The sequence below is a fragment of the Andrographis paniculata genome, unplaced genomic scaffold (assembly GCF_009805555.1).
Source record: "Andrographis paniculata isolate CXL003 unplaced genomic scaffold, ASM980555v1 Contig86END, whole genome shotgun sequence".
NCBI lineage: Eukaryota > Viridiplantae > Streptophyta > Magnoliopsida > Lamiales > Acanthaceae > Andrographis > Andrographis paniculata.
In genome coordinates this window covers 1,888,501-1,909,673 of record NW_026137624.1, presented here as the reverse complement: position 1 = coordinate 1,909,673, position 21,173 = coordinate 1,888,501, and the positions used below count along the sequence as shown (strand labels likewise).

General features: G+C 38.7%; 1 protein-coding gene and 1 long non-coding RNA gene across 2 annotated transcripts; both read left to right on the top strand.

The window, feature by feature from the left end:
* Positions 1-2,579: 2,579 nt before the first annotated feature.
* On the top strand, positions 2,580-3,734 carry LOC127242481 (uncharacterized). Its single transcript, XM_051262039.1, has 3 exons — positions 2,580-2,939; positions 3,047-3,233; positions 3,315-3,734. The coding sequence occupies exons 1-3, from the start codon at positions 2,718-2,720 to the stop codon at positions 3,443-3,445; spliced, it is 540 nt and encodes a 179-aa protein (XP_051117996.1). The 5' UTR covers positions 2,580-2,717; the 3' UTR covers positions 3,446-3,734.
* Positions 3,735-10,065: 6,331 nt separating this feature from the next.
* LOC127242482 (uncharacterized) lies at positions 10,066-11,292 on the top strand. The gene is made up of 3 exons (XR_007836809.1): positions 10,066-10,139; positions 10,596-10,693; positions 10,815-11,292. It is a non-coding gene; the product is annotated as an uncharacterized LOC127242482 (long non-coding RNA).
* Positions 11,293-21,173: the final 9,881 nt, after the last annotated feature.

Below are 21,173 nucleotides of genomic sequence, written 5' to 3'. Positions count from 1 at the left end.
AATTACAAATATATCACCCTTGAAAACATGAAATCGTCTTGTAGTCTTGTTGCTTAAAGTCCGGAGAACATGAAGACTTATTTCTTCCCATTTGGCACGTCCGTCACCCAGCGAGCCCTCATCTCTAACAAAGACCTACGTTGTTGTTTTCGAAAAGTTAGGATTTCCTTTTTCAAATGGATACCAATTCTCTAAGAGCGCGTACAACGGCTCAGTTCTGGACTTGGTCAATGGGCTTTCTCAATGTGGGCCTGTCAGAGAGTCTATTTTTATCAACTGCAATGGCCGTGTTCTCGACATTAAATTCTCGATCTCGCATCGACAGAGATATGGTGCAGGTGAAGCCACGTCGAGGGGGGAAGAAGAGTGACCTTTCATTCTCTTTCTTTTGCTTTTGCTTTTTCTTCTCTCTGTAAAATCTAATTTATATATTTTCCCTTTCCTACCTCTTTTCTTCCTCTCCTCTCATTCCAGTAAATGAAGAAATTACCTTTGTTCGCACTGTCTAGGAAATAACCTAGACTAGCTCTCGGAAGCGGTTCATCATCAAATCCCTACCATCGAAGAGTTATTGCAGAAGAAGGCTAAATAAAGGTAACCAATTTATCTTAGAAGTTGCAATTCAATAGTTCCAATAATAATTTCTTGATGTGGTACAACCGATTTCATTGAAAAGTGGAAAAATTGGGAAGTAATTTGTATTTTAGCGTGGGAGTGGCGCCAATATGTTAATAGATGCATTACGGTTTTTTTTGTGAGCATTTCGATTATCCATTTATGGAGTGGTAGTGGCGAATCAAGAAGATTCTTTTAGGGTTGCGGAAGTTTATTCAGTGAGTTTTTTTTCGTTTGGTGTTCTAGGTTTAAAATTAACTAATGTTTTGCCATACAATGAATTTAGCCAATTCCTCTGTTATCTAATGTATTGTAGGGCTCAATTATATCATCTAAAATCTAGACAAGAACAAGATTCGTAATTACCACATTTATAGTAAAAAAAAATGGTGAATTACTGTTGTATCTTTCCCGCATCCAAGTTCCATTACATCCAATATTGCAATCTTGCAGTTTCGATTTTGTTAGAAATGAAGTTCGGATTTCTGGTTGTATTTTAGTAACGTATAGTACATGTTTTAACTCTCAAAGTTTGTCGTCACTTTATTTTCACATTCAAAGTGGCCGAAGTTTTTGTTTAAAGGACTCAATTTTGTAAAAACAGCAGAGTAAATTCAGGTCAACACAAATTTGTGGTTGTATTGTACACTGTTAGATGGCGTTGCAAAGATATCGGCTGCTTTATAGCGGACTTGCAACTATAATACATTATTGACGTATATGTTATTAAATAAGTATTTTTATTCGAATGGTTGGGTTTCATATACGTTGTGGTTTGCACGAAAATGCATTTGATTTTGTTGTAGCTACACACATGTAGAACCATTAGCATTTGTATATGATTATATGTAATTGACGGAGCTGGGGTCTTCCGTGGGCTTCTTTATATTCACTTGGTTGGAATTTATGCATCCCATTACATCATGTTAAAGATGCATGGCCCTAGAGTAACTATTACCCTCCATTTTGCAGTGAACACGAACGGCTTATTGTAGTGTGTTCAATAATGTCCCATGACGGAGATGATTGTATGGTTGATGGCGATAGAGTCGAAGGCCTTGGAGAGCTGACTGAGACATGGAACAGGGTTCAATCTGAATCTCACAATCCATTCCAGCATGTCCATGGGCCGAGAATCATGGCGACACAACAAACAACATTCCCTAGCCATTATACTATGAGTTTCAGTCAGCCTTTTCCCCAGGTGCAGTACATGCTACAGCGGAGTGAACCTCTGTTCTACCCGAACATGTGGAATTTCCCGGCTCCGGGAGGCACGTCGTCACTTCCTCACTCGGAGACCCAGTCCTCGCAGCCGAAGACTGCTCCCTCCACTACAAGCAAGCGACTTTTCTCAACAGAAACACCTAGTCATCGCAATAGTGCAAGTAGACCAACGGGAAGTAATCAACGCGTAAACAAGAACTGGACCACAGAGGAGGACGTGGAACTGGCTACGGCGTGGTGTAATATTACAACAAATGCCCAGGTAGGTGTAGGCCCGAAGAGACAAAAACTATGGGAGCGTGTTTGTGAGAGTTTTTCCTTGTTGATGGAAGAGAATCACGGGGTACCAACAACTGAAAATAAAAGATCCCCGGGTGCTTGTGAGAATCGAATGACGGAGATCAAATCACAATGCTCGAAATGGTGTGCAGTACGGGTGCACGCAGAAGGGCAATAAGGGGTGGTTGGAGTTCCGCCAATTTTGTAAGTTGAGATAAAGCTACGTAGTGTGCATTGAATTATAGTTGGCAGCCTCCCGTAACTTTGGTAAACATTTACTTTGTCAGGAACAATACTACGAGGAGATATATTACGAGAAGCATGGGATGACTTTCAAATACGCAGTTTCTTGGCGTATTTTGAAGGATGAAGCGAAGTGGATGGAGTCTGTCTCCGGGAGGAAGACGCAGCCGAGCGAGCAAAAAACTACAGGGGAGAACGAAAGAGGTTGTGAGTGATGCTCCAGGCAAAGGGAATCTCACGAGCAGTCACCCGTAACACTAGTTGACATCTCTGATAATGGTGTACACGTTGACATTGAAGGCTCGGATAAGGGGTCTAGACATACTGTGTTGACTGGTCCGGCTGCGCGTGTCATGGAGCGGCCACTGGGGGCTAAGAAGGCGAAGGCCAACGGCAAAGTTAATAACCAACGTCAACGCAAAATTAGACAGCATGAAGAGTCTCAAGCGTCAGCAACGTGCAGTATCACTGCTAGTCTCACGGCACTCGATTCGTCGCAAGCAGAAAGGTGGTCTAGGATGGAGGAGAACGAAACAAGGCGCGAAAAGCTGATAGAAGAACAATCGAGCGAGCAGGTAATTAGGCACTGTCATTTCATGAAATACACCATAATTCATTATCACTACATCGCAGGAACTCAATTAACAGTCGATTCATTAACGTACGGACTAATGGAGTTCAGCACTCGGCAAGGATGGCCCGAGAAATTGTGCAACTAACTAGGGATTTGGCAAAAATCGGTGAGGAAATGATTGTTGTCTTCCGTAAGTTTGAGGAGTTGGATCCGGCGAAGCTGGAAACCGAATCATCATGGAAAGAGTACGCCATCAGGCGGGAACAACTTGAGTACTACACGGATTCACACAATGGTATTCATCAAGATTGGTTCCATTGTTTCATATTAATTTAACATAATGAAAATGTAGTGAAACCAGTCAGCTGTCGTTCAGGCGTCAAGGCGGCCATCGCGACCATCAAGAGGCATGAGGGCCAACAACAATACGTAGGTGAATCGAGTGTTTCCCCAAGTGGAGGGAAAAAACGTGGTAGGTGCGAAACCCCTTATATAAGTAGCTTCTAGTCAGAGTGTCGTTGATCGACCGGTGCTGTAAGTTTTGACATAGAATTGTCTCTTGGGCCAACGAGCGTGGTGACGTGTAACTGTGTTTTTTCCTAGTGTATTTTTAGGATATTTATTTAATCGTTCACTACGGCACGCGCAAAGGACCCTAATGTCTTTTATTGTATCCTATTTCCCTGAGAAGTTTGGCGTGTTTCGGTTGAATATCCAGGCAGCTGAATGTACTTTTCATGTTGGTTTGCAGTGTTATTGATCATTACTTTCTTTGTTGATTATTGTTCATTTTACGTGGGTACAAGACATGTTGTTGTACCAATTCAGTGATGTGTCGACTTGAGTGGACAATTCAATGTTTCATACCTGCCCAAATAATAAATAAGTTGTCTTGTTTCAGGAATTTCCATTACACGCAAGAACCACCAAATACACAGAGGGGCAGAAGAAAGGAAATAAATGAGTTGACCCCTTCAACTCTCTATATATACAAATCTAGCACCTCAACCATTATGAGTGTCAAACTCAGAGCCACAACCTCCTAGACTTTCAGTTTTATAGCGCAAATGGATGGATAGCGGAGAAGAAGAATTTGAACACGAAAATGAGGCGCCATCGTTTTGGACGGCGGAACGCCAAAGAGCTGACGCAAGACAACGGAGACGGATGCGATTGCGGCTACTCAAGCGAGAACAACTCGAACGTTTTCATGCCGCATTACCTTTGCTTACAAATGTGATCGATGCTACTGCACAAACACGAAGGACCTATATTTACTGTGATCGAGAGGGGAGGCATGAAGAGTTGTGGGCGGACTATCTATCTGAGACTTCTCATTTTCTTGCATCATTTTTTCGACCGAGGTTTCGGATGCGGCGTGAGCTTTTCACTTGGATATTATCAGATGTGTGTAGTAACAATCGATATTTCACGCATAAGGCCGATTGTACGAACTACCTGCGACATTCCCCGCTCCAAAAAGTGATGGCCGCTATACGGGTGCTTGGGTATGGGTGTTGTTTTGATAGTGTAGACGAAGTCATAAAGATTGGAGGTAGCTTCGACGGGCAACAATGGAGTTTTGTGAAACAATCGTTCGAGTTTACAAAGAACAATATTTATGTGATCCAACGCCTGATGATATATCCCGCCTTCTGTCTGAAAATAAAGCTTGGGGGTTTCCCGGGATGATAAGCTCACTTGATTGTATGCATTGGAGGTGGGATGCATGCCCGATTGCCTGACGAGGTCAATATAATGGACGTTACGGCTACCCTACGTTAATTTTGGAGGCTGCTGCCCGGAACCAACAACGACATCACTGTTTTGGACACTCGCCATTGTTTGACAAATACATGAACGGGACAGCACCGCTGGTTGACTACGAGGTTAATGGTTCAGTATACAACATTCCCTACTACTCGACATACGGGATTTATCCCAAACATGCTATCTTCATGCAAGCCATTAGGAATCCTGTTACAGCAAAAGATCGGGCATTTACAATACTACAAGAGGCCTGTCAAAAGGACATTGAGAGGGCATTCGACGTACTCCAGCAAAAGTGGAGAGTACTGCGCATGCCGGCGAGACTAGAACAACCGAAAGATCTTCTTCTGGTTATGACAACGTGTATCATCCTGCATAATATGGTGGTAGAAGACGAGCGTGGACAAAACCTGCCGAAGTGGGTGCCAGCTAAACGACGAGGACCAAAGCGCTGTGTACAGTTCACAGTCTGTGGAAGAAGTCTGCATGCTATGCCGAGTACGAATGGGCAGACTCCGTAACACAAGCACAAATGCGAAGCTACAAGAGGATCTAATTAATTACCAATGGATGCTGAGTGGGGGTGAAAACATCTTTTAAAACATTGACAGCAGGGATAATGTGTTTCTTGTTTGATCATCGTCGTAAGCATGCTTTCCTACCATCTATAAGAACCACGTCAACCAAATTATAGTACACAAAAACAAAATCACTATCTAACGACGCTTTGAGCCGAGCGCGTAACTGTAAAATCCAATCTTACCATCTGCATGTTCGTAACGATCCTCTTGTTTGCTCTTTGTTTTATCCCTTCGCTCACCCCTTGGACAAAAATAATAATTGGGAGCTACTCCGAGCAACCATTTACACTACAAGTTTGAAGATAACTACAATAGTGGTAACAACGTTAGACATTAAACCAGAAAATACGTTCATAGAAAACATTATGAGTGTACATCGATAGTCACTAAATAGTCGCAAACACCTTCCGTACAATACAAACAACATTGGCTTAATGGTTGTGCCAACAAACCAATGCCACACCATTAGAGTAGATAGACGTTGCAGTCAAAATAAGAACACACAAACAAGGATCACTACAGAAATTACAATATTCGCGATCAAAAGGTATTCATGCCTCCTGAGAGTTGTTATCTGCCATTTCTCCGGCCCGGACGGGTAGAAACAACAATCACTAGGCCTCCCACCATACCTCGATGTGGCACTAGACTCCCCAAAATAAAAGGACGTTTCCCTCTTGTGATCAAACTCACAGTCCGGATGTTCTTTGTCAACATCCTCCCATCATAGCCAATTGCCACACGGATGACAATGGTAGTACCATCTGCCCGGGTTTTTTTTCACTCTTCGAACGATTTAAAGAAGCTTCCCTTCCACACACACACCGGGGTCTCATTTTTGTAGTAGATGTTTATCCACCTGATGTATCCAAACAAAATAATTTGTAGAATATCGAATTTCACAGAAATTTTCTATTAACAGGTATTGGTAATAACTAACACAGTCGAAGGAAAAAGGTAAGAATATGTTCAAGCAGAAATGTGGGCAACGTTATTCTCACAGCTTGCATAGTACCCGTGCTGAAGCGAAACTACTCTAAGAAGAAGAAGAGATTAGTTAAATTATATGTGCACCTATATACACTGAAATCTATTAATTAACAATAAAAACATAAACAATCAAGCTCCGAAACTTCCCAATCTCGAATGAATGTGGTGTTCTAACTCATGAAGAATCTATTTTATGAAAAAACCGAAATTATTTCAAACTAAGGTACGTGTGCAAATATATTCCCTGGAATCTTTCCATGAAATTGTTATTACGAACAGACACCAAAGGAAGAACAAGAAATGGTTGGCCATAGTGATGAACTAATTTTTTAAGTATTTGAAGTGAGGATTATGTCCAGAAAATGGAAATATCACAATAAAATAGAGGAATCACTTGCGTGGAACCTGGGGCGCCGTCTCCGATGGTGATGAGTTGGAACCCTAGGAACCTGCGAGCGAATTTTTGGTGAGAAGAAAGGTAGGACTGAAATAAATTTTTATTTTATTTTATCGAAAAATAAACTTGTGCAATGTATCGAAAAAGACTACTGTGGGTTTTCTCTCACCTCCGTCCATCCAGTATTGCATACCGGACATGCCACGTCATTAGTAGCCATGACACGTAACTCACTCGATGGAGAAATTGTAAAAATCCGTTGTACGCGCTCTAAGGTGATCATTTTGTAATAAATATTATGGCATCATTTCGATGGTGTTCAACGAATAGCTTTTATTTTAAAATTGAAATAATTGTTTTTTTTTTTTTTTTGAAATTTTTTTTGTTGTCCAGTTCCTAATTGCCAGAGCCTTAGGTAAGGCATTTTGATTTGAATAGTAATTAATATATTGTAAAAGTTTAGTCATTAGTTGATTTGAGTTCTCTTTTACGAAATAGTCGTGGCGGTAGCAGTGCGTTGTGGTTTTCTAGCAGCAGAAAACAGAGACGGAACCAAGACCAGGCGGCTCAGGGCAGTGACACGAGTGATGACGGACAAAGCTGCAGGAGTTGGTTCATCCGGTTGTTCAATGTTTGGCTATAGTGTTGGATTAACGGCTTACTACCCCGAGTAGTGGCCAATGGTTGCCCCATAAACATTATGGGTTGAGGAAGAAAAAGGTCTTTGAAAAAATTCTGCACTTCTAAGTATCTGAATTGATTTGATTTGGTGAGCTTAGACCTAGCTTTAGCGCGGCCACTGCGTTTACCGTTTTGAAATTGAGGTAACAAATATATTTAAATTATAACATGAATTTATGTAATTACGTGTGTGCATTTGAATTTTGAGAATTAAATTGCACTATGATTCAATTCCTTCATAAGTGAAATGCAATTGATATACACAGTTTCAGGAAACTTGCATTTCTCGTATAATACTGAGAATTTTTGCCACTAATTAGTGCAAAATGTTCTTTCTTTGCTAGCAACCATTGATACTTAAAAGCTTTATGATCTTTCAGAAGTATATGGGTTATTTTCTTAGGTCTTGCTTGTGGTGTTTTAGGATCACATTCATCTACTACTTTAATATCTTGTTATCTACGTTAAGGAGGCGTATTCAATCATGACTTTTCAGAATTTTGTTGGATTTTTAATATCTTCGTGTATTCAGTCTGGGCCGTCTCAGACCTTTTGAGGGCCCTGAGCAAAATCAATATGTAGGCCCTATAAGCATGTAATTAAATGAATTTTTAAAATAATATTATCGACAATTTTATTGCTAACATATTAGTCATTTCAGAATTTAAAGAATCTCAATTTCTTGGATAAAAAATATTAAATATAACATCAGAATCATTATCAAAATCAACAATACAATCATCAATGTCAATATTTTCAATTTCATTATTATTAACATTATCAGCAATATCAACATTTTCAACCTCAAAATCATCACCAACATAATCATCAATAAAATTTTCGTTATTTTCAATATTCAAATTATTTTCAATATTCAAATTATTTTCGACATTCAACTGTGGTTCTCTTATAATAAATTTATTAATTGCTCCACTCTAAGATTGAATTAGTTCATCAATTCCTTTTTTCTTTTTGTGTTTTTCATATCCCGACTCTTACTTTTTTTGAAGGCATAATTTATTCTATTATTTGTAAATTGTAAAAAATAAGGAGCAATAAAACCTGGATTGAAATCCTCTGCATCGGCGTTGGACAGAGTGCAGCTGGGCGCAGGCAGCCGAATGTGTCGCCTTTCATGCAATCCAAAAATCATAATCCAACAATTTATCAAGAAAATTGAATTGAAAAAATAATAAAATTACTACATTAGAATTAATAGATGAGAGAATTAAAATTATTAAATTAATTCGTACAAAAAAAAAAGGCACGGTGTGTCGCCTGTCTGTCTGTCTATGTCGTTGAACCGAATGAGAAAAGAAAAAGATGGAGGGAGATTGTCTGTCTATCTATGTCGCTAAATCAAGGGAGAAAAGAAGTAAAAGAGGGAGGGGATTGTCTGTACGTCTATGTCGCTCAACCGAGGGAGAAAAGAAGAAGAAGAGATATGAAGATTGTCTGTCAGTTTGTCTATGTCGCTGAACCAAGGGAGAAAAGAAGAAGAATGAGGGGATTGTGAATGTTGGCTGGTTGGAAGGGAAAAAGTGAGAAGAGACCGTGAGATTGTGATGGTGACCATTGAATGTGGGATTAGGGTTTAAAAAATAATTTTAGAATTATAATTAAGTTAGATAATTATGGAGAAGAAAAATATAATTTAAAATTTATAAGTTAATTTTAAAATTTACTATATCTAATAATAATATATTAATATTTTAAAAATATAGGCTATTTCTTAAAATTGGGCCCTGCGCGATCGCTCACTGTGCTCCTGCTAATAGCCGCCCTGTATTCAGTTTAAACTTTTAAAAATCTTTTAAAATATCGAGGTATTCATTTCAAACTTTTAAAAATCTTTCAAAAAGGTATTCAACAATCTATAAACTTTAAATGTGTATAAATTTTGTGGATTTTAATAGATAATTATGTAAAATTTGTATAGTATAAAATCTCTCCTTATAAAAAGAGATTTTGACGATTCTTAAAATTATTATTATTGGTGTTATTATTATTATTATTATTATTATTATTATTATTATTATCATCATCATCATCATCATCATCATCATCATCATCATCATCATCATTGTTATTATATTATTGTTGTTGTTGTTGTTCTATAAGTGATAAATAATACTACTTATGTCCGACTCTAAGGGTCTCATTTACTTTGTGCGTGTTGATCTATACATATTAATTATTATATCAAAATATAGTACAAATTAAGAAAAAATTTCAAAAATACTTTCAGTAGTGTCTTATAAAACTAACAGAACATTTATACAAAAAATTATACAAATATAAGGATATTTTTAATATTAAGTATAATGACACAAAAGGTAAATGTGACTCTTAAATGCGGATGGAGTATGATAATATTTATTAATATTATTATATTTTTTAATATAAATAATAATTTAAAACTAAAATTATTAGCAAATTATTATCAAATATTTTGAAAAAATATAGGGTAAAGTCATTATCCACCCCCGTGTTTTCTTTAAAAGCGCGAAACCCCCTATGTTTTCAAAATAGTACTAAACATATCTGTGTTTTTTATAATTTAGCGCAAAACACCCAATTTTTGTTAACTAACACAGCGATTAGAAATGACGCATAAAGTTGATAAAGTTAGGAGTGTGCTTTATGAAATGACTAATATGCCCTCGCCTTGTACTCTTAAAATATCTAAGGTTGAGATCGAGATTAGGGTTGCGCTTCACCTCGACTGTCCACAGCGACGACGGGCGACTCCTCCAAAATCAGCGACGGTGGACAATACAAAGTAAAGGGAAAATTTTCGTTCTTAAATCCAAATTTCGAGTACTAGTTGAATCTACGTTTTTGTTTGTGATCGCGTCGAATTGAGAAAATCGATTTGATAATTTTTATGCGGGAATGCAAATATTGGTGAATTTTGTGTGATTTTCATGTTATATTTGCTTGAAATGAGTCAATTCGGTATTAGAGTTCCAATTGCTTCTTGTGTTGATTGATTTGTATTTGATTATGAAAATGTAAGGTTTTGTGGATTTTGGAAACATGTTGTAGTAATTTCTTTTATGAATAAATTTTTATTTGCAATTAAAATATTATATAAAAATGAAGGTATGTAAGCTAAAGATAATTTTCTAATTTGCATTTTAAGAAAATTTTATCGAAGCAATAATGTAGTTGCCTTAGATAAAAATAGTAAATGACCTACTTGTGATTTGCTAAATGATTTTCAAAACTGTCGCAGACTTCAATTAAAGTAGCTATGTCTAATAGTTCATCGAAGGTGAAGTATAGAAGCACCAATGGGAAGTTGGATTTGAGATATAAGAATCTGTTTTTTCGGTATGCTTCTATAAAAGTCGTTAGGTCCATGAAATACACTGAAGGTAAATTGTTTTGTAACTGTAAACTTGGACGATGTGTTTTTTTTTTGTTGGTTGGAACCTTTGAATCCACCATTAAGGAATTCGGGAAGATCACACAAAGTCGATGAGTTTGATGAAGATGAAGTGGTTTTGGGGCTGAATATCCCCGACTTGGAAGTACCTAAAGCTGAATACATTGCGCGGTTGATCAAACTATGTAAAGAAACAAATACAAAGTTGCGTTGCTTTGAAAAAGAAATGGATGTCTATCCTGGTTGTTATTGTAATCATCGGATGTGTTGTATTGATTAAGTAAGTTGAACCGTTATGCGGATGATATGATCAAGTTTTTACATTATCCTAGGACATATGACCGTACGTTTTATTTCATATTAGTTGTTTGAAGTAATGAAAGGCATGTAGTCGTATGTTATATGTTGTATTAGAAGTTGTATGTTGTTTGTTATTGTAGTGTTATCGGAGTTGTCCATGACCTTAGTTGGTTGATTTTATGAACATTTTGGCTATGTTGGAAATGAAATTATGTATTTTCCTAGTCTAGTCATTTGCAATAAATTTGTTTTGTTGACTATGTTTCTGTCGGCCAGTGAGCCAAATTGCATTGCCAATCATTTGCTTGCCTAGATGATTGATAAGTAATTTTTAATCCATGTCTACTTAAATTTGGTTACCAAGGTTTATTTCTTTAATTGTTAGGATGTATTAGTCTTATCATAGTAATATAATACCCAACCGCAACAAATTGTTTGTATGCCTGCTAGGTGCTGATGTTTATGCTTGTGCATTAACAACAAACAAGAATGACAATAATGAAAGCAATACTTGCAGCAACAATGACATTCATCCCTCTAATAAAATCAAAATCCAAAAAATTAGCAAGTAACATATAATAAATTCTAAAAAGTTGAAAAGTAAGATGATCATAAGAAATTCATTGGTTGAATCCAACATTAGACAAAAAGGATGGCATAATAACCCATAAAAGGCAGCACAAGCATACCCAAAAAGTAGACAATGGTTCCGTAAACATCATAGACAACATGAAAAGTGGACCAAAATACTGCATAGTTACAGAAGAGAAGCCTTTCAACTACTTTGCGCCGAACCTGTGTTGCCCTTTTGGTTTGACCAACGTGTCGTGGTTCTCGGTTTGTATGAGAATCTTACATTACGGAGTTGAGTAGTGAATGAGGATGCTCTTACAGTCGATGAGGTCCCACCAATTCATATCAAGCAGCTCTTCCATTGTTCAAAAGTTTTACCTTTATTTTGTGATTGCATATTTTTTCGCTTCCGTGGTGGTTTGAAATGAGCATGCTAGAGAAGATGTGATCATCAGGTTTCCTTTATTTATTGATATATTTTGGTTCGCTACTATTGAATAAAAATAACAAAATACCTGGGCAGTGGCTGGAACTGATGTAGTATTGGTCTTATCCTACGATTGTATATTTATTTCGCTTTCAAGATCATTTACACTCGAAGTCTGGTCATGTTGTTGTTTTTCACAGTTTATAATTTTAGAACCATTTCACTTGACATATAATTATAATGTAAACAAGTGGAGTACCTTTGATTAACTATTTTTTTGCTCAATGGGCACATTTCCCTTTCTTCGAGTTATGCTACGCTGTGTCTATAAATGAATATTAAGAAATACAGGTAATATTCTAACACACTAAGAATTATAGCAAAATGAAGCAGCTCCGGATCACCCGAACCCGAACTTAGACGGACCGATTGCAACCCGAACCCGGACGAAGCTACTTGTTTGCTTGGAGGTTGTGATCCTTTGATCTTAATCAAAATGTGTGGTTTAGATTAGCTTGCCACTTAAGATGTGTGGCTTAGATTAATTTTTCATTTAGTACATATAGCCTTGTTTATTTTCTTGATGGACACACAACTTAGATGAGAACATTTGAGAGAGGGTTTACCTATCTTTGGAGAGACTCCTTAGGGTTGGAGTGATTCCATCCGCCGAGAGGGCAATTCGATTGTTGAGCTTCGGATGCAATTGCGTGAGAGACGGAAGATGCATCGGCGGCCTCGGACAGTCCGTGGATTCTCGAAAGTGCTTGCTCGAGAGGACTGATTGCTTTTGGAATTCAACTTATCTTATTTCTATTTTGATTTTCGATTCAGCATTTGTAAGTTCCCGAATACATATTAGATACTTGTTTTCGAGTTTGATTCATGGAGATGATCCTAATCCATGTCATAAATTGGTATCAGAGCGGTTGTTGATTTGATCATAAGATTTCGTAGCAATCTTGTTCACAACATGTTTGATATATGTCTCTATGTCATGTTTGATCAAATTTGTGTTAGAACATTGGTTTAGTTCATGTTATTTGGAGATAGTTCATAGTTTTTAGAAATAGCCATTTTGTTGTTGCAAAAATTCCCTCTCTAGTGGAAATGATAACTAGTTCCAATCCATTGTTAGTTGTCAAACATGAGTTGTGTTGTTGAATTTGTCTCTCAAGAAACACAAGTAGTAGTGATTTTTGGCCGGCACTAACAAGCTTTGTTCGTAGTTTTGTAAGTGTTCTTAGACCTTGATTGAGTAATATGGTTGGTTTTGAGCCTAAACACATCAAATGATCATGGAATTGAGTGAATTGAGGGCTTAGAAGTGTGTTTTTGTGAGTTTTGTCGGTAAATAGTATTTTGACCGTAACTTTTGCATACGAACTCTGATTTACTATTGTGAGGAGGTTTCGGAATCGGCATCGAGTCCTCTATAAAGTGAGCACAGCTTGCCCGTGCTGTGATCTCAAAATCTTCAAAAAAACACCTGGAAGACAGTTTTTGGTCAGTCTGAAAATCTTGGGTCCAACATTCTGTTTTCTGTTTTGAGCTGTCAAATTTTTTGATTTACTGCTCTCAATTGGCTGAGAATTATTGAGTGATTCTTTTTTTTTCCTGTTATATAAATCCTTAAAGTTGATTTTAATTTTTGGAATCGTGAGATTTGGTTTTGAATAGCTCTCTAAAATAGCGATTGGATTTGATTATAGTGGACTACGTCCTGTTTTTGAGGAGTGTGGCGAAAGTGCAATAAAAGAGCCAAGATGGTAATATAAATTAGAAAAAGGTGCACTCTAAACATTAAGTAAAAGGCTAGAGCAAAAAAAAAAAAAAAAACAAAAAACAAACAAACAAATTGAACAGCACACTTTCTCTTCTTGTTATAGTGCATTATCGATCATTTGGATAATCATACTTGAGAGTCACTAAACCAGTTTTGAGGAAGTAGTTCTCTCCTTCCTTCTGTGGGGGTTCTTTTGAGTTAGGAGAGATTGTCATGATCAAATGATGTGCTAGGGATTTCGATTCTAGCTTGTTGCTTAATTGTGGAATAAGAACTTGTGTCAAACTTTCTTTACATTATGCGATTATAGTTTGGCGTTGAATCCTCTAGTTTGTTTCCTAGTTGATGCGTCTTGTTTTTGGTCGACATTACTTTTCCTTGAGTATTGCATTTGAAGGAATTCCGACGTACTGTTTGAGGTATTTGCAAAACGCTTCTTCTATTTTGATTGTGGTTGCTTCTGATTTTCCTTTCTGAGAGTTGTGAGAGAGAGTGAGAGCACTTACCTTTCGATATACATATATATAGTTTGTCTTTGTTTGTAGGATGTCAACTTTTGAACAATTGAAGGAGCTGTTGGAATTGAGTATGCAACAATTGGAGGCCAAAATGTAAAAAACTTAATCCATGCAACAAAGGGCAACTTGGGATCATGTAGAGTACGCCGTGAATAAGAAAATAGAGGACCTCAATCACAGGTTGACATCTTTAGAGACGGCACGGGCTGAGGTTCCTTCTGAAGTAGCTGATATTCGGGGTAGATATGATGCAGTTGAGGCTTCTTGTCATCGTGATGTGAGTCCTTCAATAAGGTCAGACGCACACAATAGTCGTAACTCAGAGCACTCATTCTATGAACGAGACCGAACTTATCATCGACGTGGTGAAGTGGATGACGATCTTTCTACCATTAGGATTACCCTTCCCACCTTTGGAGGATTAAGAGGGGCAGAGGAATTTTTGGATTGGACGACGAAGTGCGATATGGCATTTGACTGCCATAATTACTCGGATGGCAAGAAATTCCGAATGGTGATTTGTGAATTCAAGGATTATGCATTGACTTGGTGGGAGAAGGAGAGACGTTATAGAGAACAGCATCAATGAAATCAAATTGATACTTGGCCCCGGTTGAAGGAAATCATGAGGAGGCGTTTTGTGCCCACAAAGTTATGAATGAATTATGAATATCAAGTTGCAGTCCTTGGTGCAAGGATCGAAATTGGTGGAGGAATATTTTAAGAAATTGGAGATTTTGATGATGCGACTGGATATTGATGAGAGCGAGTCATTGAAAGAAGCTCGGTTCATTAAGGGTTTGAGGCGTGAGATAGCTGATACGGTTGAGCTGCACCGTTTTCGTTCTTTTCGGAAAGCTGTGGATTTGGCTATCAAACGCGAGGGAGCAGCACAAGAGACCAACCTCAACTGGATTCTCATCTCAAAGGAAGTTCCCAACCAGTTCTGTAGCTCCGGTTGTATCTTCTACCGGATCTAAGGGAATTGTTTTCGCTAAGCCCTTCGATAAAACTATAGATAAACGCAAATATAAAATAATTGATAAGAAGGATGAGGCTGCGAAGTTCAAAGGAAAGGATTTTGGACAGCAAAAAGAAAAGATTTTAACGTGCTATAAGTTTCATGGACAAGGGCACTATGCAGGTCAATGCCCCAATAAACGAACCGTTATGATTTTGGAGAATGGCGAATGGGGATATGTCGATGATGGTGAGGGCGATGAGGTAGTAGAGGCTGAAGCAGAGGCTGGAAGTGATGATGATGTTGAAGAAGTGTGCGATGAAGATCCACTAAGTTTAGTAGTCATGCGTGCCTTGACCTCTTTACCGCGCGAAGATAAGGATGCGGGACAACGAGAAAATCTATTCCATTGTCATGCAAGGTAGCGGGACATACTATATCAATGATAGTGGATTCGGGTAGTTGTACCAATGTTATTAGTTCCTATGTGGTCGAGAAGCTGAGTTTGAATACCACCCCACACCCGAAACCATATAACCTACATTGGATGAGCGATGAAGGAGCTGTCCGTGTCGATAGACGAGCGATTGTTACCTTTTCGATTTGTGGTTTCAGCGATGATGTCCTTTGTGATGTGTTTCCCATGACTGCATGCCACCTCCTTTTGGGACGACCATGGCAATTTGATAGACGTGTTTTGTACGATGGATATAAGAATCAAATATCATTCACTAAAGGTCGCAAGAAGCTGAGCATTTCCGCCCTTCCACTCGAGACCGTCCTTCATGATGCTGAACATTTACATAGGACTATGCGAGATGTGGTAAAATCAAAAGGGGCTGTTGTTACCGTTTCGGCGAAACCTTCCGAGGGAGACGATAGCAAGCTGTTGCTTAGTCTTAAAGAGTTCAACAAAGAAGTTCGCCAAAACAGTAACCAAGATGAGGGAAGCTACTTTTATATTTTATTACTCAAAGAAGTACTTGTTATTGATGATAATTCTTTTTCTCATTCGTCTCCTCCTTTTGTAGACTTGCTTAAAGAGTTTGAGGATGTTTTTCTGGATGATATACCACCTGGATTACCACCATTGCGAGGCATCGAGCATCGTGTTGATTTTGCACCAGGTTCATCAATCCCCAATAGGCTAGCTTATAGGTGTAATCCAAAAGAAAGTGAGGAAATTCGGAGACCAGTCCAAGAGCTTCTTGATAAGGGATGGGTTCGAGAATCTTTATCTCCTTGTGTTGTACCTGTTTTACTTGTCCCTAAAAAGGATAACTCATGGCGTATATGTGTTGATTGCAGGGCCATCAATGCAATTACTGTGAAATACCGACATTCAATCCCTCGATTGGATGATATGCTTGACGAGTTGCATGGAGCACGGTTGTTTACAAAAATTGACTTAAAGAGTGAGTACCATCAAATTCGTATGCAACCCAGAGATGAGTGGAAAACAACTTTTAAAACTGAGTTTGGGTTCTACAAGTGGCTAGTCATGCCATTCGGGTTGACAAATGCGCCCAACACTTTCATGCGGTTGATGAACCATGTGTTGAGAGAATTTATTAGCAAGTTTGTGGTGGTATACTTTGATGACATACTTGTCTATAGTACTTGTTTGGAGGACCATCTAGGACATGTTAGGCAAGTTTTTCATGCATTAAGAAATGCTAAATTGTATGGTACGTTAAAGAAATGCATATTCTGCACTAATGAAATTATTTTCCTTGGCTTTGTTGTAGGTGCAGATGGTCTTAAGGTTGATGAATCTAAGGTTGCTGCAATTCGGGAATGGAGAAAATGTACAAGTGTAGCCGATGTTCGGAGGTTCCGTGGAATGTGTGGATTCTTTAGGCGATTCGTACCACACTTTAGTGTGATAGCAGCCCCATTGACCTCCCTTTTAAAGAAGAATGTTCCATTTAAGTGGGAGGCAAGTCATGAAGCATCCTTTGAGAAGCTTTGGGATAGTTTGACACATGCTCCAGTTTTGGCACTACCCGATTTTGAACGAGCTTTTGAAGTCCAATGTGATGCTAGTGGAGTTGGTATCGGTGAAGTACGATTACAAGGAAGGCGAGTGATTTCTTATTATAGTGAGAAATTCAATGGAGCAGCCCTTAATTACTCGATATACGACAAGGAATTATATGCGGTTGTGCAAGCCCTGAGAGTTTGGCAACATTACTTGCTGCCAAAGGAGTTTGTAATTCACACGGATCATGAAACCCTTAAGCATTTGCGTGGGCAGCAGCAACTCAATCAACATCATGCTCGGTGGGTAAGCTTTATTGAGCAATTTCCATATGTGATTAAGTATAAACAAGGGAAAGAGAATGTAGTTGTTGATGCACTCTCTCGGAGGTATGTTTTACTTAATCATACTCGTACACATTTGGTTGGATTTGCACATATTCGTGAGTTGTATGAGCATGATGTAGATTTTGGTGATATATTTAGGAAGTGTGAGAAGCATGGTTTTGATGATTATTATAAGCATGATGGCTATTTGTTTCATGGTGATAAATTGTGCATTCCTAGATGTAGCATTAGAGATGTTTTGATTGAGGAGAGTCATGGTAGTCATATGCTTGGACATTTTGGTAGACATGCTACATTTGATGTTCTTAGCATTCACTTTTACTGGCCTCATATGCGTAAACATGTTGATTCTTTTGTTGATAAGTGTCTTGCATATAGAGTAGCGAATAGTACTTTGAAGCCTCATGGTATGTATACTCCTCTTCCCACTCCGGAAGGCCCTTGGTTAGATATTTCTATGGATTTTGTTCTTGGTTTATCTCGGACACCGCGTGCTAAAGACTCAATTTCTGTTTTGGTTGATAGATTTTCCAAAATGGCTCACTTTATACTTTGTGCGAAAATGACAGATGCTAGTCATGTGGCAAAGTTTTTCTTTCGAGAGGTTGTGAAATTGCATGGGGTCCCAAAAACTATTGTATCTGACAGGGATGTAAAGTTCGTATCTTATTTTTGGAAAATTCTTTGGCATAAAATTGGGGCGTGCTTACTTTTCTCTACCACGTGTCACCCCCAGACTGATGGCCAAACGGAGGCGGTCAATCGTACCTTAGGTAATCTTCTACATGCCATGGTACATGATAGTGGTCGAACATGGGATGAATGCCTACCACATGTTGAATTTGCTTATAATAGGCATGTTATTACTACTACTAAATTGTCCCCGTTTGAGGCTGTTTATGGTTTTAATCCCCTAACTCCTACCGATATGTTGCCATTACCTAGTAGCGAGCATTTGAATTTTAGTGGCAGGCATCAAGCTACATCAATCAAGGAATTACATGCCAAAGTATGGGAGAACATTGATAAGGTGGCCGCGACATACCCACGCTATGCCAATCGCGGAAGAAAACACATGATATTTCGACCCGGAGATTGGGTATGGGTACATTTGCGTAGAGAACGCTTTCCGGAGCTTGCGGCGTGAGAAACTTTCTCCTCATGGAGCTGGTCCATTTCGTGTGTTGGAGTGCATAAACGATAACGCATACCGGATTGCACATTCGGAAGACTTGGGCGTGAATGCGACTTTAAACGTTGCCGATTTGAGCATTTTTTTATCACGCTGAAGATGCTACTAGCCTCGAGGACAAGGCAGCCGAAAATGCTACTAGCCTTAAGGACAAGGCAGCCAAAAGGGGAAAGGATGACACGGCTCCGGATCACCCGAACCCGAACTTAGACAAACCGATTGCAACCCGAACCCGGTCGAAGCTACTTGTTTGCTTAGAGGTTGTGATCCTTTGATCTTAATCAAAATGTGTGGTTTAGATTAGCTTGCCACTTAAGATGTGTGGCTTAGATTAATTTGTCATTTAGTATATGTAGCCTTGTTTATTTTCTTGATGGACACACAACTTAGATGAGAACATTTGAGAGAGGGTTTACCTATCTTTGGAGAGACTCCTTAGGGTTGGAGTGATTCCATCCACCGAGAGGGCAATTCGATTGTTGAGCTTCGGATGCAATTGCGTAAGAGACGGAAGATGCATCGGCGGCCTCGGACAGTCCGTGGATTCTCGAAAATGCTTGCTCGAGAGGAGTGATTACTTTTGGAATTCAACTTATCCTATTTATATTTCAATTTTCGATTCAACATTTGTAAGTTCCCGAATACATATTAGATACTTGTCTTCGAGTTTGATTCATGGAGATGATCCTAATCCATGTCACAAACTATCCCAAATCAGAGCAATATACATTTTGAAATCAACACATAATTTCAAGGTAGCATTTTTAGTTTTGTATGGGAAAAAACTTAAAAATCGATGAACTTTAAGTGTAACACACCTGAGGGGAAGTTGTATCATTTGATCTCCGAGTTGATGTAGGTCTCTTTTCCGGGCAAAAACCAAGCGAAATTGAAAAATAAAAATAAAAATATTTGGGAGAAATTAAGTGATATTTATTGGAGACATACCTGATTGGCCGATGGTGTGTCTAGATGGATCTGGGAGCTCTGAGATTCTTCAGCTACACTTGAATATGCCATTGATTTCTGCACAAAAGAAACTAGAAACCATAAGTTTCCGGATTCAATGCATAAAAAAAGGAAAATGTGTTGCACATTTCATTCGCACAACAGCTGCATCAAAATTCAGAATGTATGCAACTACCTAAGCAATGTTTTATATAATCAAAGTAATTCATTATAGAGAGCACCTGCTGGAATCGTGAATTCGGATGTGAAGGGTTCTTGCAGATCCGCTTGTTGTGGCCATACTGAAGGCATATTGCACAGGCTTGTGTGAGTCCTCACCGTGATGTTTTACTTTTGTCTTTCACATCATTCGCATCAGGCCTCCGCGATCTCTTCGGCCACCACATTTTTTCTTAATGATCAAAGGATCAACTGGCCCTAACGATGACTCATCCCAATGATGCATTCCGGAGACCGGATTAATCATATAACTGTACACTTTCAGATTGTTGAGTATGGAAAACCAATGAGTAGGGTTTTTTGAGAATGGGCTTATAGATTAGATTATGGGTTTGGGTATAGGCCCAACGGTCAAGGCGTTGTTAAGAAATGGGCTTTCTTGGGAGAACCTGTGACTAAGTGATCGGTGGATACAGAGATCGGACAAGGAGAGGTTGGACGAAGGAAAGGGAGACAATAGGTATTTAGGTCGGTTGGCATGGAGGTCGGACAAAGAAAAGTCGGGCAAAGAAAAGGCGGCCGACGCGGAGGTCGGGCAAATGGAAGACGGGCAAAGGGAGATGAAGCAGTGGACGTGCAGATCGGGTGAAAAGCAGTTCTGAGGCGGTTGGAAGAAGTTACAACTGGCAATCGGATATGAAGGCACGACCTGATAATGACATTGGAGCGGTTGACATGGGTTTTTTAAATAGGTCTTTTCACGACCTCAAAGGGCATCTTCAATCAACATCGAATTCAGTGAATTTCTTTTAGGGATCATCCTTTTTACTTTTACAGTATGTAGGATTTCTTTTCAATTTTCTTATGTATGGTACGGTGTCTAGGGATTCTTAATCTCAGGCATTTATTTTAATCAAATTCGAAGATAATTTCTATTTTTGGATTTTACTTTTTATTGTTGACAATCTGCATCAACAATTTGGCGACCACGGTGGGAGAAATGCAAGATTACTAATCCTACGTCAAGAGATAATTTCATACGACTGAGGTCCGGCCGAATCATCGGAAGGATCCATATGGCAGGCTCACAGCCCCAAGTCTCTTCAACACCGGTGGGGGAAACAATTCACCACCCACCATGCTGAATGCATGTGAAGCACCACAAGCACCGGCCGCCTGGGTGTCTTATTTTCAACATTTGAACCATCAACA

Coding starts and splice junctions, on each gene's coding strand:
- LOC127242481 (XM_051262039.1), top strand. CDS start 2,718: ATGGAGCGGCCACTGGGGGCTAAGAAGGCGAAGGCCAACGGCAAAGTT. Junction 2,940..3,046: donor AAGAACAATCGAGCGAGCAG/GTAATTAGGCAC, acceptor AATGGAGTTCAG/CACTCGGCAAGGATGGCCCG. Junction 3,234..3,314: donor CTACACGGATTCACACAATG/GTATTCATCAAG, acceptor GCTGTCGTTCAG/GCGTCAAGGCGGCCATCGCG.